The following is a 27356-nucleotide window of genomic DNA, read 5'->3' on the forward strand; positions in this document are numbered from 1 at the left end:
AGAGTTGTGTTTTGTGTGTTGAATGAGGCCAAGAGTCTGAAGGGAACATAAGTAGCTGTTCTGGTGGTTGAGACTGCGCTAATGCACATGCAACAAAGATGACTCAGTATGCAATTTGTAAGAATTCTTACAGCCACAATTTTTAGTACTTTCCTTTGCAGCCTTGCTCTTCTTTTAAATGCTTTCATGGTTTTTATTTTAGTACAAGTTGGGAAACATACGGACTTCTCCAGAGATTTCAACAGATTCAGGTCTTTGGAGTCATGGACTCTGGAGTCTTAATTTCTGCTGTTAAGATACTGCCCTTTTTGTCTCAGTTCAGATTACCCTTGAATTCAAAATTGTTTTGTTCTGCATCTCAGCTTTCCTGCTTATCTGCATTCTAAGTTAGTAGTGAGAATGCTGTAACATCTGGCCACCAATTATCTAGATATGTTACTGTCTTATTTCCTCCCCACTTCCTTGTAGAGAATAGCTTTCAGTGTAGTTAGCACTTATGATACCAAGGCAGAACTACTGTGGCTTTAGAAAAGTATACATGATTTTGTGTATTCTGTATTCAAGAATTACAGTAACATCCAATCTTTCTGCATACAAAACGAAAAATGATCTGTTCTTTTGCAAGTTATTCTTGTTGTAAACTGTGTACCTTATCTTGAATGCATCTAATTGTGATTCTTGAACTATTTATTGAAGAGGAGGGCACAGTCTTCACTGAAGCCTGACAAAACCCTGTAGAAAATGGTGCTCTATTAGCCCTAGAAATCTCAATTTTCTTTCCAGGTGAAACCACTTTGTTTAGGGAAAGTCAGTCCAGCGGTCAGTCCAGTATCTGTCCCTCTCATCAGCTATGCCCTACCTCTTCTTTCTCCCTATACATTTATTTAAGATGCAGTGCCTGGGCCAGCTAGAAAGAGCAGGATTCCTTTCCAGAGCCTTGTTCTTTCTCAGACGGGAGCAAGTTTAACCTCCCTCAGTCTGTGTTCAGGCATGAAGTCCTTTCGTGTCAACATTGCTGCTTCAGCGATCACTTGCTGCCATGGTTTCGTGGCCCTTTTACTGACTTTACATAGCTTGCAAGTAATACAGCACCCACAGAGTTCATTCGGAATTAGCTTTTGAAAGACACCATGTTTCTTAAGGCAAACTTGAGCAGCCTGTAAATTGGCTAGCTTTATAAATACCCCATGAAAAAGTAGGCTCCAGATAGAACCCAAATACAGTGCTCTCAGTAACACAATAGCCATTGTATATCCCATGGGAGAGTCCCAGACATCAGTGGAGGAACAGAAGCGCTATTTCTAAGCCATTTCGAAGCTTATAAAGGCTGTCTTGTCTCAGACAGCATACAGCTAATTGGAGTCCCTTTGTATATAGAAGTAACAAATGAAAACGCAGCAAGCTCTTTGCCAGAGGACTGAACTCTGGCTGACCACCCCTGCCACGCCACCCCTCGGGCTGGACGTGAGGAGCTGCCCCTTCTTCAGCCCTGGCTAAAGCATAGACAGAGCTTTGCAGAAAATCTGTATTCACAAACGGGCACTATCTTGCAGCAGAAGGCAGGGATCTGTGGGACAAGGGAAGATTGTCTATAATCCTTTATCCATGTACTGAGAAAGAGAAGACACGATGTCCTGTTTTTCCGTCTTTTCTGAAGAGCCTAGGTAAACTCGGGTGGTTCCAAGCAGTGTGTGTGGTGGAATGATAGCACTGCTGCTAGTATGAGGAATCTCAGAGCCTTCAGGCATTGCGTAAGGCCTTGCCTTTTCATACCTGCCACGGAGGTTAGCATAGGTACTGTACTCAAAGCTTGTGTTATGCATACAAGCTGCATCTTTTCTAAAAATTATCAAAAGGTCATCGCTTGTGCTGTCACGGAACTCTTCAAGACCAGACACTGGTGTATCTCCACAATTTCTTCTCATACAGACTGTTTTCATCTGACAGAGACATTGTAATCCTAAATTCCCACCACTAACTAACATAGGCTTACTCTGTTACACCACCCAGTAGAATGGTGAGTGTTTCATAATCTCGTGGGAGACAAACTCACAACCTAACAGATATCCTCGTTACTGCATAATTCTATTACTGATTATGATTTTATACTGTTGTAATTTAATACTGTTATTCCAGGACTGTAATTTCTTCCAGGCACTGAGTTGCAAGGGGAGTGAAGCATACTGCTTAATTGTTCAATAAAAAAAGTCAAGATTCTGAACCGAAAACCTTTGCTGTGTGTCGGGAGGGTTAGTAGCATGGGGAATAAAAGCAATACTAATTTGTGAGAAGGAAAAATTCCCAGTTTATATTGTGCAAAAATCTTTCTCCACAATAGGAAAAGGTTTCATATCATATTTTTTTTATAAGTGCCTTCCTCTCGTTCTCTTAACTGTTTATGTAAGGTATACACGTCCAAAGCAAGAGATAGGTACGGAACTTTTCCAGACCTCTGTGTTTATTTGCCTAGAACATCAGTCCATCCACTTCAGTGGATGGTTATCATAAGCTCTGTCCTCCTGGAAACAGAGGTTCATTTTGGTTTATGCTGGTGTTGTGATTTGGGGTTGGGGTTTTTCGGAGTTGTTTTCTTTTGGTACTTTTGGGTTGGTTTGTTTGTTTGTTTTAAACATTGAGGCTATTAACAAGCAATAAAAAATACAAGTAGAGACAAGAAATTTATGATATTTACTACAAGGCAGATAGACAAGGTCTGTGTTATGTTTTTCATTGTCCTGCAATTGACCTTGACCATGTTTATCTCGTGGCTAAATCTAGTGCTCATCTCCATAATATTTTTATAATGAAACAGCTAATGTTTCTTAGTTATGATAGAATTTACCGTTTACTAGTGCATATGAAGCCTCTATAGGCTTCAGGAGCAAGTAGGAAAGGACTTGGTTTTCCTGTTTGGATTCTACCGACATACACTTAATCAGATCTTCCAGAAAGAGCATGTGGAATACTGTAAAGCGTAGTCAGAAATGTTCAGAGGCCACTTCTTGGCTGTTGTGAACACTGAAGCCAACACAACGTGCTATGATCTGTGTGACACTTTTTCCTCCCTGGATTACTCTTATTGACGCATTCAGCTCAGTAAAACTAACCTCTGTACAAACTTTCTGTTGCACAAAGTTTGGAGATGACGATGTATTTTCGAGTCTTTATTGTCATAGACCTCCTTCTCTTTGCAACACGTATTATAATACATTTCTTAACATATCTTTCAAATACAAACATGGAAATTTTGTATCCTCTGTGGCCTGCGGAGAAAGAAGCAATACTTATTAATCAGCAATTTCAGTCTGGTAATGCAAATTCGCAGCAAAGGTGTGTTCCGTCTCTTGTGGTGAATAGATTAATGATTTTATTTAATTTGCGTCTGTTTGAATGGTGGAAAATATGTTGTAACAGAAGAACCAAATTGAAACTGGAAATAACTTGAAAATACTGGTAGTCTATGCCATACTGGTAGTGAGCCATATTAACCAAAATGGTTATCGTTTAAGTGCCACAACTGAGCTGTTTGGTCATCAGCTTTAATTGAGCTTTCCCCCCGCCCCCCTCAGTTTGGCTGAGATTTTTGTGGGAGGTATTCTCCCAGTGCACACTGATTAACTTACCAAAGCTTTATTCTCTGGTTTAGAGATGTGAAATTATTTGGAGATTAATCCATTTAGCTAACTAAATATGGACTGGTTTTATTTATAGCCATGTTACATGTTCCTATGTAAAACTTTACAAAATCTGTACTTATTTCAGGCACTCACTAAAAATTCTAACATGTCATTGATTCAGAGGAGTAAGGAATACATACCTGAATATAAAAGGCTAGGGAGTGCCAAGTCTATGGAAGATAATGTGTGTTGAAGAAACGGTGGGATAATATAAATGTTTTTTTTTTTTTTTGGCTGATGAGTTAAAGCTGAGGAAAGATGCCGTTCTTGTTACTCAGCTTTCGTAAGAAAGCTTATTGTCTAAAGCATACTCTGTCTTGGTTGGTTTTTGGATACTGCAGTTTGATAAAATACTCTGGAATCTGAATATATTTTTTGTTTGTAGCCAATGTTGTATCTTATCACAGAATCAAAAATTCTTTAAATCTGTTGCTTATGTCAAGACAAAGGTGTTTCATGGTAAAATGTTCTCACAGTCTTGTGAGCTGAACTTCTGCAAAGGGCGGGGTTTGGTGTGACCTACAGGTTGAACATCACATTGAACATGAGACAAATTCATGTGCTACAGATAGCCATGGAAAATACATTGACTTTGAGTGCAAGCAGAATGCATAATCTAGTACACATGTACGTAATTCCATGTGCAGCTCCTCTACAATCCTGCAGAATTTAAAAACAAACAAACAAACAAAAAAAAAAAAACAATACACCAACCAACCAAAGAAAACCAAACCACAGAGAGGATGCTTAGGTGCTTCAGCCGTTACACTGAAGAGATGATTGGTGAAGCTAGTCAATGCCTCCTCATCCTCCTACTCTCATTTTTGTAGCAGAATTTTCATTTGGACACAACACTGTGTTCGCAGATCAGAACGAGCTTTAAGCTGTATCCTGCCCTGTTAAAATTGCTTTGGAGAACAAATTTGAGTATATAGTGATTTGGAAAGACTTTCTGGTTTATACTGTGTGTCTCACCTTCTGAGAAAATATTTTTTTTTTTCTTGGTTTTACTGGCTGACTCTTCATTCCGTGCAGGGAAAGCACTGATGGATAAGCAAACACAAGAACCGAGACTGTCCCTCTAAAAAGGGAAAGTCAACAACAGGTTGGCCCTGTCTGCATTATCCATTTGAACCAAGACACTGCTGAAAAGTTACGTGGAGTCTTCCACCTGAAATAGCAAATGTGAATTAGGTTTTCTCACAGGGAAATGAGTATCCAAGTGACAGGGACCCTAAACGTAGAAAGAAGCTCCCCACTTTCTTACCCACTCATTTTGTCCGCAAGTCAAATGTTGAACTGTGTTGAAGAAATGGTGGATCTTGTGACAAAAATGCTGTCCAACAGGAACTCATACGTACTAAAGTTTTTAGCTCGGGACATCTTTAAAGTCTTTTACAGGTTATAAGTCTTCCATCAATGGTAGCTTAACATGTCTTACTGGTCCTTGGTCCCATGCTAATACCATTAAAACAAATAACTGCTGATAGGTTCTCCTTCAAGACCCACTCTGTAGACTTCATTCCTTGTTTGGGGCACCTCACTTTAGTCCAGTTAGTCTGCTATTTGTTTGGTCTTGACTCACTTTTTTATAATACTGTGAATCTAAAATGAAGCAACTGCCTTTTTTTCAAAAGGAGTTATTAACTGAGGAAAAACCTGGAACCAGAGGAAACGGCACCTGCAGGCTTAGCAATACAGTCCACTGGAAACCCTCTTCACTGCATATCCTGGCAGTTGACAGCCACACAATATTAAGGCTTTGATTCTTTCTCTAAAGCCTGCGTTTCAGATGCTCCCAAGCTTTTCAAAGACTGCCTTGAGTGGCCCAAAGACTGCCTTCAGTGGCCTTGAGTGCCCCATATGGCTGCACGGTGCTGCTTTCATATCTGGTCATCAGAGAGTACATCATTAGTACTCTTCACTCAGTGCTTTTGAAGGGTGCCTGTTGGTTGTAATTCTGTGCAAACTGATTTGATACCCAGCTGGGAGATGACACAAAGAGTTGATAAAATTGCCTAGAACTAAAGGATGCATAAACTGTGCATTTCATTGAAAGCTGAGACCTATGTAAGAAAGAGGCAACTTGTACAGCGCTCACATCCCTTGAAATTGTAAGATCAAGCTCAAACGCTACGTGAAATAGCTAAGTATGTTAATGAAAATGTTCCTGCTGTGCTTAAATTTTGTTTCTTCTATCTTACCATTTCTTTCTATGTTTGAGTGGCAGCCTAGCAATTTGCAAACTCTGCCTGCCTGTGTTCAACTGCCACAAATATTTTGGCGCTGAATTCATTATAAAGGATGTTTGAAAAAGAATGCAAAGTTTAAGAAAACGTTAGAAAAAAATATTGGGAATGTTGAATATGTTCAAAATACATGATCTGCGTGCAATATTTGTTCTAGAAATTTCATTCCAACTTGTATTTGCTCTGTCAGGGAGCATACTGTACAACCAGTCTATTTAGATCATTGCTGAGCCCCAGAGTTAGCTTACCAAGTAGATGCACTAAGAAACTCTTAAATACCTGCGTGTCAAAGAACTATTTTCAGACATCATTCAGGAAACTGGTGCGTTTTGGAACCTTCAGGTTGAGTTACTCTGAGAAGAAAAGCAGGTCAGAAAACACCTATAGAGTTGCCAGGAGAGAATACCAAAGCAAGGGAGCGTTAGCACTGACAGTCGCAGCTCTGGCACTTCACAGTCTGAGAAATCCCCCTACAGCTCCGTCTGCCCAGTGCTGAGGGATGTGAGTTCAGAGTTCAGCGTGTATCAACATTGCAACCAGCGAAGTAACTATGGGAATTTCAATGCAGTGACATTCTTTGTTATCCCTCGGGTCTCGACAGGTCTGTACAGTTGTGCTATTAAAGCCAGTGGCATTTACAAGTGTGATTGTCTTCTCCATTTTCCACCAGCTGAACCTAACTCTTTGACATTTTCTAAATCCCATTTAGAAGGAGGAGGAGCTTTTTCCATGCAAATCTAATGGCCAGTTTGAGTATTCATGTGTCACAGGAGACATGTGCATGATTATCAGCAAGGACGTCAACCAGGTGTTCCTGTGGAAGTCTGAAAACTATGATGCTTTTCAGCCAGATTTTTCTGGCTTGGTTCATTCACGTTACTATTTAATACAGGTTAGAATAATGGTAGCGCAGGCTTCTTGCAGGAGGAAAACTTGAATTCAAATCCGTGGCTTGATTTAGAGGAAGTCCTCTGAATAGGACCGAGGATAAAGGGCTAACTCTACTAGACTACTTAAAGTCTGTAAGTGTGAAACTCGTGTAAAAATACTCCTTTGGTCTGGAATTGTCAGCTTCCAACAATAGCATAAAACCTCCCTTGTGCAATGTTTATTACCTAGCCTTAGGTGACCAAATGAACATGATTCTTCCAAAGCTCTCGTTTCCCATCAATTACATAGCAAATGCAGGCTTCTGCCCAGGGGCTTTGAATTCTGGTCAGCAGCAATACATCTGAAAGCTTAATTGTGCAGCGTGCAGCTTAACATCCTTCCTGTAGCTCTAGTCCAAAGGCATTTTCTCTTGAGAGAAAGCAGTATCATTATCTGGTATTTATTTATTTATGTAAGTTTTTTTTAATCTTTGCTGTCCAAGATAACCGACTGTACTTGGAATACGCACCTATTAGCTGAAAAAACGGTGGCATTTCCAAAGGTGCTGAACGCAGTTTTTCATTATCTTCACTGGTAGCTATGAGAGTTCATAATTTCTAAAATTCACGCGATAAAATAAACGGTGTAATCTGAAGTTGTAAATGCCAAAAAAATGCTGTTTACATAATCAAATTATTACACAGGAAAAACTGTGTTTATACAACATTTCAGTGTTGTAACTTTTGATCATGGTCTCAAAGCAGATGTGCCTATTTAGTTAAACTTGAAATACACCCTGATCATACACTGATGGGGGGTGTGGGGGGGGGGTGGGGTAGTTTTTTCTTTTTTTTTTTTTTTCCCTTTATAAGAACCAGTGAAAAATTGACTGTGAGAGGTTTCTGAAGCACTAAGTTTTAGAGAGTTTAGTTTCCATTTTTCCCTTTCAGTGGGAAAAAGTGATGCATTTCCCCACATAATTCTGTCATTTGACCAATAACTATCTATGTATCTATTCATTGAAGTATATATGAGTAAAATCTTACATGTATATAAAAAAGAGAAGAATCCGAAGCTGAGAAGTCCATTGCTATTTTTGGCTTGTTCTAAAGATGCGAGGGATACGCCATTGGCAAAAATTCATCAGCAGTTTAACAGAAATACAGGATTGGATGAGCAGGCAGTCTGGCAGATGTGGATTGTTTTTACATGTACCTGTTGATGCTAGTTAGCAGTGCACAGAGGTAGCATGCATTTTTGAGATGTTACTAGTCCTTTTGTCTGGAAAAGCTTAAATTAAGAAAAATCCATGGGAACAATTACTTACCTTGCTATGATTACGTGAAACAAGTTTTTGCAAATCTTCCAGGGTGAGGCCTCCTACTATATGATGTGGCAGTCGATGGCTGTGATGTGCCAGAGTGTGACCCATGTAGTTTGAGGGAAGGCTGAAGGAGAAGAAAGTTCCAAAAACTGAAGTACAGCTGTGAGCACACCTTTTCAAAACAATTAAAGTCTCGAAACAATCCTGTGTTTGAGTGCCTGGGAAAGTCTGGTCTGCTGCATTCAGAAGTCAAAGACGTTCTTTAATTTCAGAATTACAGACTTGCCAGTGTTGAGTGAGGACAGAGAGGAAATAACACGTTCAGTCCCACTTAAGTGTTTACAGTCCAAAGGTCATATTGCTCTATGTTTTTTAAGATGCTATTCTCCCCTATGTTAATTCTTTCTGTTTATTCCCTCTTGCAGAAGAGGACAAAAATAAAATTAGTCTGTGTTTTTCTACACCTGAGTTAGTCCTGCTGTTTTGTGAAGCCATTCATATTCAGACACCTAGCAGACAAAATCTGAAATGCACTATTGCTTGAGATTGACTCCCACATTTCTGTCAATCGTGGGAGCAGCGGGGAAACGTATGTGTTTCCTGTACAAATTGTAGAGTTTGCTGAATTTGCGTCTGAGAGCCATGGCATAGCCACCCTCATTGCAGGGTGTCCTGTTAGAGAAAGGTCCGTGTTACAATTCAAGCCCTGCATTTTAAGCTCCTTTGGATGGATCTTGCAGCGTGATGGTTCTGATGAAACTGGGAATCTTGTGCACTTTACCTAGGAGAACTGTACACAGGCCTTGCTCTATGAGTAAACACCACCACCTGCCTGGCGGAGGATGGAGGACCTGATCTGTGAAGGACTCTGTGCTGTGCAATTCTCCTTGCCAAGTAACAGACCTTCTCCTTTTGGGGTGCCATTATCTTACAAACTGCGCTCACCTAAACCCAACTAGTTCCTCACCCGAGACATCCAACACTCCCCTCCCTTTCATGTCAAAGAGGTTTCATTTATGAATGGCCCCCTAAATATAACCAGGTCTGATTCAGTTAGAAAGCAAAAAAAAAAAAAAAAAAAAACCAAAAACTTAATAAAGGATAAATTTGGTAAAATGTTGACAAAACTCAAGTATATTACTGCTTTTCATTACCTTGTGTCTACTTACGTTACATTGATATGTTACTTTGAACAGTTTCTCGCTTAACCCAACCTTCGTGTGGTATCTCAGACCACTCTTATCTTCTTGGTTCTCTTCTAATTCATCAAGTGTAAATAGCTGAACAAGCAAATCTTCCAAGACTTGCAAATCAGGAAGGAAATGGGACATCCAAAGGTTTCCTGTGATTACAGTGCTTTTTATGCAGAGCCAGGAATGCTTTTTATGGAGAGCAATTTTCTCTAATAATTATTGTTTATAGGAGTTTGAAGATTGTGTTCAACTGCATTTGTCTCTGCCAGCAAGCATCCAAGATATAGAGGAAGTGTAGTTGCATAATAAATTAATCAAAGGAACTGATGGCAGTTGTAGACTGCTGCATTAATAACCTGGTCTGTCTCTGTGGCAAGGATTGTCCCTCGTTTTTTACCTGATGGTGTGATGTGTATCACAACTAATCCTTGCTATTGAGGTGTTTTGGGTGCAACCATTACGAAGTTGTTTAATAGGAGCAGTTGCTATGCTATTCCTTCGTATAAAGGAATTTGATTTAGTTTACCTTTTGGTCTGTGGAAGAAAGCAAAATTCTAATTAGTTTACCAGTACTCATCTCTCTAATCAAGTCAATTTATATATTTTAAAGCTATCAAAATGGTTTAGTACACACGTTCAAAAATATGTTCCCGTTAGAAATTTGAAAGCAATCAAGTAATTCATTGCAGGAAAGCTTTAAATGGTCATATTTGTCCATATCAAGTAATTTCCTATAGTCATCCTTTCAGAAAATCCGGTGCCCTGGGACCCTGAAGAACAATCTGGGGCGGAAACGTGCTGCCCATTGTGGTGCTGCAGTGTTTCCACTCATCTTTCTGACCCGTAAATAAACCTGCTCTGAACAATGCTGGGTGCTGTTGAATGCAACACAGTAGCATTGTACGGGGTGTTTGGGTAAAGAAGTCTGGGGAAGTGAGTCAAACTTTATTGAGAGCTCTGGATGCTAAATTTATCCAAGAGTGTTGAGCCAGTTTGGCATTCTAGAGCAGCTGGGGTTTGGTCCACATTTAAAAAGCACTTATCTGTCGTTTCTCGGTTCCGCGTCCTGCGTCTCTCGGAAAGAAACAAATCTGTGGGGTCAAATTAAGCGGCGGGGAACTGGGCATCTGCTTAAAAAAAAACAACCAACCAACTAAACAAACAGCAACAACAACAAAAACCCACACACACACACACAAAAAAAGGCAAAAACCCCCACCCCAAGCCCAAAGGTCGTGCTTGTGTGCTCGGAGTCGGAGAAGGGCAGTGAGCTTTGAATCCCCGAGGTGCCCCCGCGGCTCCCGAGGCGCTGCGTGGCGCCGAGCGGAAGATGCGCTGGGGGCAGCGCTGTGCGTGCGAGAGGCGGCGTCCGCCCCTGCCAGAACCGGGCGGGGGGAGGGAAAGGGGGGAAAAAAAAAAAAAAAAAAAAAGTCAGATGCAAATGAGGTGGAGTCAGCAGAGCAGGGGTGCACTGAATGGGTAGCCTGCCTGAAGAGCGAGCGGCAAAGCTTAGCCCAGCAACAATCGTGGAATTATTTCCGCCCGGATGGGTTGAACTCCGGCCGCCTTCAGCCGAACGGCTGTATTGAGAGCGGGAGCCCGGTTTTCTTTCGCTGTACGCACTGGAATCCTCTTTGCCGTGAATCTGTAACGCGTGGGGGAGAGCGGATGGTATTAAAGGCGGCAAATGGGGGAAGCGGCTTTTCCCAAGCCCCTGCGTGGCGGAGCGGCCCGCCTGGCTGCTGTGCTGCACTGAGCCGCACACGGCATGCGGCGCGACCGGCCCAGCGGGAGGGGACGAGGATTTCGCGCAGCCTGGGCTCTGTGAGGGAGCGTCTGTCATGATGGCTTCCATAGGTAGGTCCTCGGTTTCCTACTCTTGCCTCTTTTTTTGTGTGTTTTCTCAGTCTGAAGACTCGTTCTGCGGGGCTTGCGTTTCACCGATCGCGTTCCTAGCGACGCGCGGCGGCGAAACGCCATCCGCGCCCCGGCGGGTGCGCGTTGGTGCGGGGTGCGGGAGGTGGCGGGGGGGAGGCGGGGGTTCAATAAAGCCAACAACGAGCCGCTTCGGCGGCGCCCCGTTGGAGCAGAGCAGAGCGGGGCAGGGGGAGGGGGATGGGGATGTTCGTAGATCATGCGCTGTGCTTCCGTGGTGTTTGCAAACCCTTGAAGAAGGGAGGGGGACGAACTGTGCCTTGCGTGCTGATGTAGCGACGGTGGGGGTCCACAGAGAAACGGAAAGGCTTCGCGGACGAAGGGTTTTGTCGGTGTGAGCTTTTTCCCTGTGGCCGTTAGCGGAGCGACAGGGGGTACGAGGCAGGGTTCATGAGCTTCGTGAAGTTATTTTTCCGCCGAGGAAGACTTCTCATTTTTTTGTGTGTGTGGTTAATTAAGACACGGGGGCTGCCTGGAACGTATATAACTGCTGACTGCGTACAAAAACTTTGTCCAGGCTGATTCCATTTTCCTCCACCAAGGAGTAATAATAATCATTAATGTTATAGCAGCATTAAATTTCCTTTCAAAAGCATGAAAAATGAACTGACTCTGTAAACGTAAGCCTTTCCTGAACGAGGAATATCCCATAGTTTTCCTGCTTTCTTGCTTAATGAGTAAAACAGGGAATTATGCCATGAGCACTGGCAGAGTAATTCTTCTAATTTAGGCAGTGCATGTATAATGTTCTCACTTTCTTACTGCAGATCTGAATTTTCCATCAAAATATAGTGCGGTCCTAGAGCAGTCAGCTATTACATGCTATGATGTGCAGGATGCACCAGAATACTTTACGAGAGCCTGATTCTTATGGCCTTATTGCAAACAGTTTTGCTATTCAGTCACTAACAGCAGATGCTTGTGTAAGGACTGCAACTCTAAAAGGAGAGTTACTGAATTACAATTCCTAAGAGACAGACCAACACCTAATAGCTTAACTTCTCAGTCCTTTCGCTGAACGGCACTGAAGGTCAACTGAACTGAGTTTGGTTTTACCTGTTTCAGTTCCAGATTATTAAAAGCAGATTCTGAAAAATCAGTTCCTTTTCTGGTTCTAAAATGAAAACGGTTTAGATATACTACTACAAAACTAAAAAGCAGCGCCTGCTTTTGGTATTTGGCTTCAGTGAGCTGGGTTCAGCCATTTGTTAACAGGCGAGTGGCTCCAGAAAAGTGAACAGGTTGAAGAGGGTCACGTTTAGGCAGAATTTTTCCGACAGTAGAAGAGCAGGACCAAAGTGAGACTTCTGGTAGAAGGTCTGAACATCGGTTTGATTGCGCCCATTTGTACTGAGACATCAAAAGCTGCATCTACCTCTCTGGTGCCTGTTTGGCACCAGGGAACTGGACTGAGGCAGAAAAAGGGAAGTTCAGACTCTCTCTTGGTGGTGTCTTTCCAAGCACCATGTCTCGGTGCTTGCTTTCCAGGAATGCCAGAAAGTGAGCCCCATGCAAGCTCGGTCCCTACTTCCTTCACTCAGTATTTGCTACAGTTTGTTCCCCCTACGCCCACCTTTGCCCCCTTTGCATTGGCTTCGCAGGGGCGTCTGTCAGTAGACATGAGTTGCATTTTTCCATTCAGCACAGGCAACCCCAGGCCACCGTGTCCCACACCTTAAGCAATTTTAACAGGTAATGAACTTTGGAGCACAGGGCAGATATTTCACTCTTTTCTCGAAAGGCGCTTGGTCTTTCAGGGCATTCTGCCTGAAAAAGTATTACTGTTCATTTCGAAGGTACCAGTTTGTACGCTTCTGATTCCTACTGTGTTTTTTTTTCCCCTCTGAGATTATTGCAATTTAAATTTACAATTTGTTACAATTGTCATATTCAGCAATGTGAACATCTGAAATTGCATTATGAGATAAACCTCAATAAGAATGGAACTGGCTGTCTCTAAAGCTACTTACTTGATTTGCTGTGAAAACTTAGTGTGGGCATGCTAATAATTATATTCTAATTGTTTTGGTGGATTTGTTTTTGTTGATCACTGAATGATCTGCTGTACTTAAAGGCAGAATAGTAGTGCCCTTGTTTATGCATTGTGGACTGACAGTGGCTCTCTCCTAAAGAATGTTTTAATGAATGTCACATTTTATGTTTGCACGTGACCCAGATGGCTTGAGGAGATGCCTCCGCAGCTGATGTGCATTCCTAAGACAGCAAAGCTATGCTTAAAGTCAGTAGCAGTGCATCTGCAAGATCTTTTAAAATACATGAGAAGACATGTGCAACTGATTGCTTTAGTCCCTGGGGAAGTTTATTCTTTTTCTTTTTTTTTTTTGTTTCTGGTATTATTTGGGAAAATAAATCAGTGTAAGAAAGTCCTTCAGAAAGACACGATAAGAATTTTACCGCTTTGAAGATGCCGTATTACAAATTCTATTCAGCAAATATGAGTTATTCGTATTTTGGTATTTTTGAATGAACGTATGATACCAAGCGTCTGTAAAACGATATAAGGGTCTATCAATGGAATAGTACGATCCTCAGGGCAGGGACTGTGAGTGGGGGAAAGTGGTGTCTGGTAAATCATCCTTTTGATGCTTATCCCCGTGCAGACAGGGACAGAGGGTAAGTGCAGTTAATTCCCTGATCCTAGGGTTGCCTGGAGATAAGCTAACGCCTGGCACAGCTTCAGAGGCTGCATTTGTTTGTTACCGGCGGGAGCCCCTGCGGGCCCTTGTGGGAGCTAGAAGTTGCCGTAACACAGGAGTGCCCCACTGTGCACCCGCTCTTGTCATGCCTCTTGCCGGCAGGCCAGAATCTCCCGTGGAGGTGGCAAAGCGCCAGCCTCGCTCACCCGGTGCTTGGTGGGGCGAGCTGCTGTGCCAAGGAGAGGGCAGCATGGCCCCTCAAGGGGCAACACGGATGATTTGCAGCCCTCTTTAGGCATAAGGCAAGAATAGATTTTTTTTTTTATTCTAAATACATTTGATGAAATGTTCCCAAAAACACAACGAACACTTCTAAATGCACACTAAATAATCGTATGAAATTAGAAGGCTTCAGTGCTGCACTGTAACTTAGCTTTGATTACTAGCAGTTTGGGTTCTAGCTGTTGAATGCGTTATTTCTTCCACCAAATAAACCTCTCTAAGATGTCTGAGGCGGTCTTTACCACCTCGTCAGATACGCTGGGTTTATTCGCAGGTTGTCAGCCACCGCATTGTTGTGTTTTATGTGAGAGCCAAGCACGTAATACCAGGAGATCTTTCTCAGTAGTGTTTAATGAAGCAGTTGAAGCTGACCTTTCTAGTGCAGAGAGGTTCGTCTGTGGGTGCTAGAGCCACCATCTTCATAGCTTCTCCAGGTTCAGCCCAACTGATTTGGTTACTTGCAAAGAGAGTTCATCCGCTCAAACAGGCATGAGCAGAATCTCCAAGCAATAGTAACTTTGTCTTTTCCTTCGTAAGCATGAAGAAAACCCTGTTACGTTATATCTGTTTGCTATTGGTCGTTCTTTTAAAGGTGGGAGAACTGCAGGTGCCTCTCTGGTGGTATATGATTTTGGCTCATGACATGTTCTCCTTCTGAAAGAACGCAGGCAATTGTTAACAGGAGTTTATGGATGTGCATAAAGCACAGCAGATTCCAGGCCAACAGAGAAACTGCCCCTGTTCCATGCCTTAAAAAAAAAAAAAAAAGAAAAAAAAAAACCAAACACAAAAAACCCTAAAACCCCCTCTTTTTATCCCTTAATGGCATGCCCTTTTTTTTCTGTCAGTGTGTTAGACCAGTGGTCTCCACAGTGGGGTATGTGTGCCCCAGGTGATTAATAGGACAATCCATTGGCATGTGGGAAGAAAATATTAGAACTTCAGTAGTACGTGCATACGACTAATAATTAAATACATATATTTAATATTTGATACGTTAAATATATACATATATTTTTTATTAATTCATTTACTTATTATATTAAATTTGTATACTGGCGATGCATGTTCAAAATTTCTTATTGATGGGTTATGCAACTAAAATTTTGGAAATGACTGTGTTAGACTCTTCTGCATGAGGAAATTAGCGTTACTGTAGAAAGATAGAAATGATGTTTAGGAAGCCCCTCTAGGGGTGCATAGTCCAACCTGTGACTCAGAACAGGACCATCACAAGTACTAGATCCTGCTTTGTCTGAGTCAGGAAAACCTGTCCTGACGGAGGTTCCACCACAACCCCGGTTAACCTCTTCCAGTGTTGCACTGACCATAGTGACAAAGCTCTTTGATTTCTAGTGAAAATTTCCCAAGACCTTTTTGTCTGTCACTATTGAGAAGAATTTGGCTCTGTTCTCTCTTCCGGTAGAGAAGAGACCCTCTTGTAGTAGTTTCAGGCTGCTTTTAGATCCCACACGTGGTTCCTTTTCTTCTCCAGACTAAACAATCCCGGCTACATCATCCTGTCATCGTGGGTTGTGTGAGCAAGGCCCCTGGTCATCTTGGTTGCCTTCCGCTGGATCACTTCCAGCTTCTCATCTTCCTGAACTGGTGGCCTCAAATTGAGTTTAGTAGTCCAGGTGAAGCTTTTCCAGCATCAAATACAGAGGGGTAGTAATCAGTTTCCTCTGATCTGCTGGCCATGTTCCTCCTGCTGTAGCTCAGTATGCTTTATTTGGGGTGACAGCAAAGTGAAGAGACTCTTTCCGCCTGATACCCACTGCAACTCCTGATCCTTTTCAGCAGGGCTACTAATTACCAGTTGCATCCCAGACTGTATTGTTGCAAAGTCTTGTTCTGTCCTAGGTACAGATTTTTTTTTATTTCATGTTGGTCATAAATAAGATTTCTGTTGGTCCAGTCCTCCAGTTCACCAAGTTACCAATACTCATTATTGCCATTCTTAAAGATGGGCTTAATATTATCCTTTTTGTAGTTATCAGTGTGGTTCATTGAAGTGGAATCATTGGCATGGACATTAACCCTTCTTTCAAGTTCTCAGATTTTCTTAAGAAAATTAAAAAGGTGGATTTCCAAATTTCTTGTGAATTGATAATAGTCAGTTGTGGGAGGGCAAGTTAATCTGAGCAACACAGGGTCTTTATACTCTTAGTTGGTATGTCTTTGTTTTTGCTGTCTAAGGTGAAGTAAAAATCAAAAAACAGGAAAAGAAGATAAAAACTGCTAGTATTCTAGGATTATTTATTTTTTCTAAAAAAAAATAGTTTTGAAGAAGTACTGGGAAAAGCAGGGGTTCTGTTGCTATAGTCAAAGTCAGTAACATAGCTGAATATTCTTACAGTATAAAATCCAGTTTATTTATAAAATATTCTTGTAGAAAATGTTGCAGACTTTCGTGCTTCCTCAGAGCTCCATGGTAGGTGACTACAGTGGACCAAATGACAAGGTGCTGATTCAGCATTTGGTTGCTGCAGGGTCTGGGGGGACGTTGCCAGAACTGGGAAGTAAGCAGACAGTGACAATCATTATCTAAGTCTGCAAGTTGTTATTTGGAAACTTTCTTAACAGGTATCTGTTTTCTAAAGATAAACTTTCTAATTCTATTCTGTCAGAAATGCGAAGAGCATAAAGCTCCTCTTTTTTGAGTACGATGAACAGGAAGGTGTTCTGTTGCCGCTTGGGCTTGTTCAGATTTTGCTTTCAGCTTGTATGACTTAGGTCAGCTTACTTGTGTCTTAACTCTTCTCAACCAAAAGAAACAGTAATACAGTAAATCAGCTGTTGTTCTCAGAGCTCTTTGTTTGAAACGCTTAAGAAATAATGGTGGAAGCAGCAACAACTTGGGGGAATTTAGCCCTGAATGAGAGGTGGAAGAACTTGTGTTGGAAATGATTGCATATACTTTGCAAAAGAGGTAATAAAGTTATTACCTTCCCTGGCAGCTGAAATTATAAAAGACAAGATCTTAAGTATCTTTCATTGTTTTCCACATATTCTATGGAAAGGAAGGAACAGCAGGACCAAAGCTGATGGATTTCATGGAAGTGACTAATTTGGTTCGCTGTATTTTGGTGACATTAAAATCGGAATATAGCAAGTGTAAAAGGTCAAAGTTTCAGTAAAGTCAATAGTTTGCAGACTGACTGAAAGCAAGAGAGGTTTCAGCGTTATTTCAGTCTCTCTTACCGATTTTGGCACCTTAGCATTTGGAAAAGCAGGAGAGAGAGTGAAAGAGAAGATGGATACCCCATAAGAACCTTACAGTGCTAATTGACTTGGAAAGGTATTAGTTTGTAGACTGGTTCAAGTGGACCATCTTGCTGTCTCCTTTCTCCATCTGCAGAGGTTTTAATTTTGGCCTTCCATGTGAGCTCTCTAGAGGTTGCTAAGGAGCTCCTTAGCTTCGCTGGTGCCAGTTCTGTTCTTAGCACTCTGTCAGCTGGTGGAGGGACTCTTTTTTCCAGGGAGCCAAATCCTTTTGTCATGAATTCACTGTTTTCGGGGTTTCTGGTTTTACATAGTAGTGTAAGCCTCTGCTACTCAACGCACTGTACAGTTGGAATTGTGCATTCCTTTTCACTTCATCCAGTCCAGTTAGCTATCGCTGGATGTTGCATGTCAGCACCTCCCTTCCACTGAAGCTCTCTTCCTTGCTCCAATTTTTTCCAGTTTTCCATACTGTGATTTTCCAACTAATCTTTCTGTCAACATTTTCTTTGCTGAAATATTGTCAACATGTCATAGAAGAACTAAAATTGTGCCTACTCAGTATCATTAGCTCTGTACTTTGCTTGGTGGTGGTTTTGCTTTTGTTGATTGTTTCCCTGGTAAAGCTTTCTCCACTTTTTTCCTTTTGTAGATGTTGAGGTTTGCAAAGAAAACATATCTAAACAAACCTCTTTCATAACATGTGCTTAAGATCTTCATCCGTTACTTTTTGCCTTACTGATATACTTCAAGGCATGGAACTATCCACTGTGTCTGTAGATAGGGCGTTCCGATGCTTAATACTGAAGGCTAGGGTTTTCTTCGATCCTTGCTCTGCCTTTCCTTGTACGTGTAGTATCTCAGCTCTGAGCCGGTGAATGGTGGTATAACTTGCTTTATGAGTAATAAAATTTAGAACTGGAAAAGGGAAGTGACCATCTCTTGTCCCTTGGTCTCCTGGATAAAATAAAGTTGTATCAGCAGAGACTATTATCATAGAAACCGTCACAGTTCCCTAGATGTGGGAAGGAGAGATCAACAGCTCAGCACTGCAGTGGAGTCTCCACTGGCAGTCACGTAAACTCCAAATGGTAGTTGGAGCCAGCTGGATCCCAAGCTGCAAAGGAGTTTTTGGTGAATGCCGGGGAGTACTGTGTGCTTTTTTTTCAGAGATGTTCCAAAGGGAAGAAGACCTTGAGAATTCTTGTTTGGTAGGACCAATCCAAAACGAATCCTGGCAGAATGAGAAATATCAAGTGCTTAGTGGGATGCAAGCATCCGAAACCAAAAAATAGTACTTCTACTGTGTAGAGAAGAGACAGAACACTCTTCCATTACATTCCTAGATGCCTTTAGTTCTGTCTTCGTAGATGAGTTTGTCAGAAAATCTTCTTAAGGGAATGGGCTTATCAGCTGTTCATACGAACAGTGAGAGGTGGAAGTGGTGGGACCTCGGAATCAGAGTGTTGATACTAGGAATGTTTCACAGCCACACCTGATGTAGCTTCTTGCAAGTCTTTCGTTAGGCTGGATTTTTTTCATCGTTGCTGAGGTCATCAAAACATGGATCAAGAAATAGACTGTGTAATTTAAAAGTATTGCACAAAGCTTCTTACCCTTTTGCTGCTTTAGAGCAAAATGCTTTTATGCGTCCATTCAGCTTTTAGGCTGGCCTGAGATAATTTGGGGGTGGCCAGCTCAGGGTTTTGGGAGCAGAACAGTGACTTAAAGCTCTCTTTCCCCAAAAGATGTAACTGGAGATCTTGACTGGAATTTTCGAGCTAATGCAATGCGGTTAGCTATCACCTCCTCCCAAAAAGAACTACAAAGATGGGAATGAATGAGAAGCTGCTACAGGGTGTGAAGTGGAATTACTGTTCCTTACACTTCCCTGCCATTGTTGGACCATTGTCTCCAAAGCTGTGAGGTGATTTTGCCCTTCAGCTGTTACAACAAAGAGGAAAAGGAACATTTTTACATATCTTTTATCCGGACCATGGTATGGGTTAAGCCACTGGGGATTTTTTCTGGATTTTTTCTGGGGGTTCTTTTTCTTTTCTGTTTTAACAGATTTAGTAGATTAAAATACAGATTAATCTATAACATCTTACTTTATATGGCTGTGTCCTAGGCACATCCAGGAATTTCTACTTGTAACTGAAAGAAGCATGCAACTTTTACAAGTATTTGCCCTTTGCTGGGAAGGGGGACAGTAAAAGAGTGAGCTGAATGTTTTTCTGTATTGCATATGGGCACTATAGTATTTGTTTTCTTCCTGAATGTCACTTTTCAGCAGTGTATGATGCAAAGAGTCTAGTACTTTCTGCCTGTAAAGCTGGTGATCAGTGATAGTGAGTCTCAGGTCTCACCTGGGTGCATGAAGAGACATGAACATGAATGAGCCTGGTTTTGTCACATCACTTCCTTACGTAGGGAGCTGCACGTTTACATTGTCAGGGTTCTCACAGATATAACAGTGTAGATTTAGTAGGGGCCTGCAGCGAGAAGTGCTGCCGCTTTGCAGGAAACGTGCCAGAGGGAGTTCGTACCATGCATACAGAAATCCTGCAGAAGCTATGGCATTGCACTGAGTTAATGATTCCATGGGTTGACAGCTGACTGGTGAGTGTGGATTCTGCATCAGACAATAGAGAGGACATTGCTGAAATATTCAGCAAGCTGGTTTTTCATTGAAATGTAAACAAAGCTGCTTTCATGGGAAGTGCCTTTCAGATACACTTGTTTCTAGCCTGGGAAGAGCTGTACAGAGTTTTCCTTCTTACTGCACATTACATGCCTGACTGCCAGTGGCTTTTCACTCTTAGTTTCGTGTTTCACACCTGTGAAAATTGGGTATCAAAAGAAATGCTGCATCTGTGAATGGGACAGCGATCCTTCCCTCGGGCAGCTTTCGGTGCTCTAAAGGTAATAGCAGCAGTTCAAGGCCTGAAACAGGGAAGAATGAAGTCTTGGTCCATTTCTGCAATCACATGCTGTTATTATGGGAAAAGGAGAGGACCTTACTGTGTAAATGCTTTAGATTAACTTTTATGTGCATAGCTGAGATAGCATTAGAGTGGGAGAAGATTTTAAGCTATTTCAGAAGGCGTGCCACTCCCCTTCCTGCCCCCAGGATCTTGGTCACAGGCGTCCGGTGACTCCTCTATATAGTCTACTATCAGGGGAACAGATGCAGAAGCATGAAAACAAGCAAGCATATGGAGTTAAGCTTGTTATCATAATTCCCCTGCAGGGGATGCATCAACCTCTCCCACACAGTAGCAGAGTCATTGTAACCTGCAGTATAATGGGGAAGCATCTGCAGTTTCATGTGCAGAGATGAGATGTCTGTTGCACTTAACGAGATTTTGTGTTACAGATGCTGCTCCGGTAGATCCTGCTGCTTGGGTAGATTCATCTGCTTTTAGCCTGTGTTTCTGGGGAGACTGTAGTAGTCTTCAGATGTACAATATTAGTTTGACCAATCCACCTTCAGCTAATCATCTCTTTCTCAGATAACAGTTACGACAAAGTAATATTACTTTATTGGAATAATTGTTCAAGGCTTAACATCGGTCTTTATAATACTCGGCTAAACAGTCAATCTTTGTCATACCTGCATAAACAAGCACCACTGATATCAGTAGGAATATGGCCTAAATCATGGGTTTATGCAGCCAGCTCTTTCTGACTGTGTTTGCACCAGCACGAGAATGACTGTAATATATCTGACCTATTAGATAGATAGAAATTCAGATTTCTCTAGGTTTTCCACACCACACGCATTTCAGCAGTATTTCTTTAAAGTTCACTTTTATGGCTGGCGTGGATATAGTTAAAGTAATGGGTATAGTTGAAAGGCAGCGTTGCAGTTTTCTAATGTTTCCCTCATCCAATTAAATGTTTGCTCTGTACAGTATGTGTGCTATGTGAGGAATTCAAATGTTTTTCTGTCACGGCACTGATTTGCAGATTTTCTTATCTCAGGCATTTTTTTTTAAGTACCTTGCACCCTCCTCATTCAAATAATGGCAGAGCCAGGCTCTGCCGTGAATTGAAGGGAAAAGATTTATTTAGACTTGTTTCAGTGGCGCTTATAGAAATAGTGAGATCCTTCCTCCTTTTTACATTAGAAAGCTTTCATTACGGAGGAGATGCATTAACAGGATCTTAATTTTTTGTAGGACTGGAATTGTTCCATAATTTGCTTGTATATTTTTTTCTCCCTCAATCTTTTGAAGTGTATTTACTCAAGAGACAGTAGTTAGACATTGTTTCATCTGTAATCATTTTACTGGGTTCCAGTCCTGCAAGTGTTAAGGTCAGTGGAACTATCCAGGTATATGAAGCTATTCAGATGTGCAGGCACTTGCAGAATCTTAGTGCATGGCCTTTTCTGTGGTAGAAGATAGTGCTGTTGAACCTGGGCTTATGTGAATAGGTGTTGGATTGCTTTAGATGATACCAGAATAATTCAATGTTATCCTCATTAGAGCTTGACTGGTTATATAAAGCTGTATAAGGCTCTTCAGTAATAGCGTCCACATTATTCCTCATGCAAATGCATCCATTTTAGCTGTATCCCATAGTATTCATGTCAAGTATAATTAAGTTGAACATAATTCAGACTTGAATCCGAAACCAATTGCTCCCATGCTGTTTGCAAGCTACTAGGAAAGTAGCTTTTTTGTCTGCATGGTGTGAACAAAGTCATACCTGGAATCTGCAGCTGTACTGGTAATTAAACCTGGTGCTGCTCTGTGCTGCTCAACTGCCTTTCAGCACCTTTTCTCCTCATGTGGGCAGAAGAGTGAGAGAAGACCACCTCCCTCATCTCCATTCCTTCCCTTCAGGTTTTTATACGCAGTGACGATATACCCGTGAACCTTCTCTTCTCCAGGCTGAACAATACCAGCTCTCTCAGACCCTGCTCCTGTCCCAGTAATGCTCCAGGCATCTTTGTGGCCTTGCGCTGGACTTGCTTAAGCAAGTTTGTGTCTCTCTCCTACTGCTGAGCCCAGAAATGGGCACAGAGCTCCGGATGTGGCCTCGCTAGGGTGAAGCAGGGAGAAAGGATCATCTCCCTTGACCTTCTGGCAACTCTTTCTGATACAGCCCAGGATACTGTTGACTGCCTTTGCCATGAGGTTGCATTGCTGGCTCATGGGCAGCTGCAGGTCTTTCTCTGCAGAGCAGTCTTCCAGCCACTTGGCCCCCAGCATGTACTGGTGCTGGGGATTATTGCTTCCCAGGTGCAGGAGTTTGCATTTCCCCTTGTTTGAACTTCTTGAGTCTCCTCTTGGCCCATTTCTTCCACTTCTAAATGGCAGCACAACCATCTGGTTTATCAATCACTCCTCACAGTTTTCTGTTGTCTGCAAACTTGCTGATGAAACTTTATCCCATCATCCAGGTTATTAATGAAAGTGTCAGTATCAACCCCTGGGATATAATGCTAGTGACTTGCCTCCCAGTGGACTTGGTGCAGCTGATCACAAGCCACCAGGCCCAGCCATTCAGCCAATTTTCAGTCCACCTCACTGTCCACTTATCTAACCCATGCTTTGTCAGCTTGTTTATGAGGATGTTATGAGAGACCGTGTTAAAAGCTTTACTGAAGTCAAGATAATCAACACCCACTGTTCTTCCCTTAGCCACTAAGCTAGTCAGTTCACTGAGAAGGCTATCGGGGTGGATAAGCATGATTTCCCCTTCATAAATCCATGTTGACAGCTCTCAATTGTCTTCTTTTCCTTCATGTGTTTGGAAATGGTTCCCAGGGTTAGTTGCTCCATCACCTTTCCAGAGACTGAGGTTAGTCTAGCCAAGCTTGCAGTTCCTTGGATCATCCTTCATGAAGATAGGAGTGATGCTTGTTCCCTTCCAATCTTCAGGAGTCTCTCCCAATCATTGTGACATTTTAAAGATTACTGAGAGTGGCCTTGCAGTGGTGTCAGCCAGCTCGCTCAGCTTTTGTGGATGCAACCTGTCGGGCCCCAGTGGACTTACATAGGTCCAGTTTCTTTAAGTGCTCCTTTGCTTGGGCCTCCTCCACCGAGAGTTAAGTCTTCCTTGACCCAGATTTTCCCTGTGATCTGTGATCTCAGGGGCTTGAGATTCCCAATGGCCTGTCTTAGTGGTAAAGACTGAGGTGAGGAAGGTTTTGAATACCTCAGCATTTTCTCTGTCATTTTCCATCAGGTTCCCTGCCCCATTCTGCAATGGGCGGAATTAATACTCCAGTTTTATATCACTTTGGAGTTTAAGTGCACACTGGTGGTGTGTGTAGTCACATGGGACACTTGACTAGACATATTTGATTAACACAGTGGACTGTGGAATGCAAAACAACTTGGAACAGACAGCTCTGTTCTCATCTTTGGGGCTAGAGAAGGTACCCTGGAGAATTAATCAAATAGTTTGAGTGGTGTAATTCTGTAATCTTTATTTCCTCTGCCATTTGTCCTGCTGGATGTTTTCAGCAATCAGCGTAATGTTGTGAAATAAAACGTTACTGCTCAAACAAACAAAACCTCTTCTTTGTAGTTCTAATAAGAGAAAACCAGATTGTTTTATAAACGCTTCTTTTAAGTACAAGGTCCATAAAAACGTGAGTTGTTTTTTAACTTGCCTTTTACTTTGTTTCCTTTGCTGCAGAATCTCAAAGTTACACAGAAGCCATTAACCACTCAATGGTGATGTCTGACAGCACTGTGGGCACTAACCCTGCTTTGCTGAGGGCCAGCATGCAGACGGATCCCTCCTTTCAGCGCTGTTTTGCATCTTCATGTACTGTTTCAAGTAACAGTCCTATCCCAGGGGGAGAAAGGTAGGAAAAGATTCTCCTACCTTACTGTTTAGTTCTCATTAATACAGTTTCTGGCCAAGATGTTACACTTGCATCTTCATGGCAGAGCATTTGTCCAAGGACGTCAAGTTTGGTTATGACATTTAATGATGATGTTGTTCAGCAGCTGGAATTCACCAGATGCACAGATGTTATTTATATGCCAGGGACACAATTAGCTTTGAAGATAAATAGGAGTTCAAAAATAAATAGGAATTTATAGCTCAGTTACTTTACTATGTGCTAGCACAAGCTCTTACATATTTTCCTGTGTGCTTAACCAGCTTCTGTAATGCTTTACTGAAAAGCATTTCATAAAATTTCATGTTGGAATAAGTTGTATGTGAGAGGGAGCATTCTTTTGACTGCAGTACATGCTTTTCTAGTCAGTAAAATGTCAGAGGATTTGTTTTTGGTAGCGAATAGCAGACTCCCTTTCAACTGCTCAGCAGGCTGAGAGATTTTATTATTTCATATTTGTATTGTGGTAAACATGTAGGGCTCTGGACCAGAGCTTGAGTAGTATAAATTTACAAAATAGTCCTTGTCCCAAAGAATTTACAGCAATAAGATGAGAAATAGCAGGAAACACAGCAAACAAACAAGGAGCCCCAGGTTACTGTTAGAAGGTTCAGAAGACCGTGAGGACGAATGATCAGTCGTTAGCTGTGCCCTATATTTCCTTAATAGATGAGGTGTTACATTAGAGCTGATTAGGTTTCCTTCTCTGTCACTCCGCAACAACATTCCTTTGTGGCTAATTAGCCTATTCTTGTTCTTGGATAATTGGCTCCTTTTTCAGAGTAAGTATTTGGAATGCTGTTGGTTGGTCTGTCAGACTCTCAGTGAGGACTTCAAGTATGTTGATTCCTATTTATCTTGTATTTATCTTCCCATCTAATTAATTTCATTTTCAGTCGGTACTTGGACTGTGAAAGAATGTTTTCGTTTTGTGATTGTGAATATGAATCATAAGACTGAACAAAGTATGTTAGTATTTTCTGAGGAGGAAGCAATGTAACATTTCATTATAAGTGGGTATGAATTAAAAGCTTATCAGGCAATGCATTCATTACCAAGTTTACATTCCTACTTCAAACTTTATCTAGAAAATTTTGTTCCCTTCTTTCTAAATGTTTTTTCCGGCATTTTTCATTTCATCTAGCAGATACCTACAGCTGTGGTGGTTTTTTCCTTGCAATTCCATCTTCTTCCATTTGCTTCCCTTCCATTTCTTTGTGGCCCTTCTACTTTGAGCTATTCAAATCTATTGATACCCACTTATTTCCATAGTTCCCTTTTAATTAAAAATCCTTTCTTTTTTTTTATATATCTTAGGTCAGCTCTTTTTTCTTTGCATCTCACACTGAGTTTGTTCTCTCTATATTTGTTCGTGCTGGTAATGGTTTCCAGCTGCAGTCTGAGACCATTTCACTTTTAGAAGCAAAGAGACAATTTAAACTTTTATCAGGTGGTTTCATCATTAGCTTAGTTTGTCTTGTTTATAAGGATATTTGTTATTCTTTACTTGAGCAGATGGAATTGCTACCCAGTAGAAAATGTAATGTTTACTGTTGAAATATTCAATGCTATCAATTAAAATGATTCCATCGTCAAATAAATTAACCACTGGACATGCCTCCCTTCCTTTTTTAATATAAATTCTATTAAAAGGGACCTGCATCTTGTGAAATGTGTTCTTATCATCATAGTTAGTCATTTGTTGTGTGATGGTGCACAACTGCCTCCTTAGCCCATTTCTTTTCTTTTTTTTTTTTTTTTTGCACGTAAGAACTGTTCTGGCAGTGTCAGTTTTCTTCCATAAACTTCTGCCTTTGATGGCAGACTTGGCTTAAGAAATTCTTGCCTCCTACTGCACTTTTCCAGATAGCACTTCAGTTCACCATGTAGACATCTCCAGGACCACTGTATGTGAAGCAATGCTGTGAACAGCCTCACTGAATTGATTCAGATTGAAAGTAACCCTCTCAAACAGGGGGAAGAAGGAGTATTTTCAGCTGTGATTAATTTGATGGCCTGGTTTACAGTGCAAACTCAGAAGCTGTCCCATCAGCATGACTAGGTGGAGGGTGAGATGAGGCAGAAAGTAATGACCTACACTGAAGAAATGAGTGATCAGGGTGGGGCTGTAATCCCTTGATCCGGCTGCATCACCAGGTCCAGCACGTTGTCAAAAAGAGCACTCTCAGATATTGTCCTGGGTGAAGTGACTCATTGCTTTCAATGATCGCTGCAGTATGGGTTGTACAGGGTCGTTTCAAGGGAATGACTTGGCCGTTGTTTTATTTTTATGTTCAGTTTTGGGGTTTTTTTTGACAGCTCTTCTGCAACAGAACGTCCTTGGCTTGAAAGCAGCCCTACAGCTTCCCCGTCGCTCCAGCTTTCAATGGGAAACAGCAGGCCGCCAGGAGGTTACCTCGTGCCCTCTGAATTTTCAAATGCCGTGCAAGATGTCTCTCTCTTGTCTCATTTCCAAACTCCAGGACTGCAAATCGTCACCTTGAGCGGCCTGGAGAACTCACCAGCAGAGCCACAGCAAGAACCTGCTGCCAGCAGCAACGCCCGGGCCTACCTGACCTACGGCAGGGCCAACAGGGGCAGTAACTCCCCCCGAGAGGAGACACAAGCTACTTTCGTAGGGAATAGTAGCATCTCTCCTAAAACCATGAGCTCATCAGTGACAAGTGCTGAGGACGACGGCTTTTTGACACAAAACTTTCTGACAGCGGCCTCTGGACACAACAGCCAGAACAGTGCTGCTCAGCAGCACCATGGAGGGAACCTACATGCTCAACCACCTCTTCCAGAGAAAAAGAGGTCCTCTGAGGGAGACCGTTCCTTTGCTTCCGTGTCACCTTCTTCAAGTGGCTTCTCTAGCCCCCACAGTGGAAGCACAATCAGCATCCCCTTCCCAAACGTCCTCCCAGATTTCTCGAAAATGTTAAGCACTTCCCCAGTGGCAGGTAGGTTCTGCATCAGAGAAATGCAAAACACGTTGTGTGTTATATGAGTTTATAAAAAAGCATTTAGGGGATTTTAAAAGTGGGGGGGGGGGGGGGGAAAAGCAATGGAATGA

At 41.9% G+C, this 27356-nt stretch overlaps 1 protein-coding gene across 17 annotated transcripts in view; it reads left to right on the plus strand.

Annotated features, from left to right (window-relative positions):
• TNS3 (tensin 3) overlaps nucleotides 1–27356 on the plus strand; it is a 221061-nt gene that overhangs the window by 173828 nt on the left and 19877 nt on the right. For all 17 annotated transcript variants that reach the window (XM_063325678.1, XM_063325677.1, XM_063325681.1 and 14 more), the window contains 2 exons: nucleotides 24070–24241; nucleotides 26600–27243. In XM_063325678.1, the coding sequence (XP_063181748.1) occupies nucleotides 24070–24241; nucleotides 26600–27243 (816 nt within the window). The remainder of the gene's footprint in view (nucleotides 1–24069; nucleotides 24242–26599; nucleotides 27244–27356) is intronic.

The sequence above is a fragment of the Chroicocephalus ridibundus genome, chromosome 2, assembly GCF_963924245.1.
Source record: "Chroicocephalus ridibundus chromosome 2, bChrRid1.1, whole genome shotgun sequence".
NCBI classification, from domain to species: domain Eukaryota; kingdom Metazoa; phylum Chordata; class Aves; order Charadriiformes; family Laridae; genus Chroicocephalus; species Chroicocephalus ridibundus.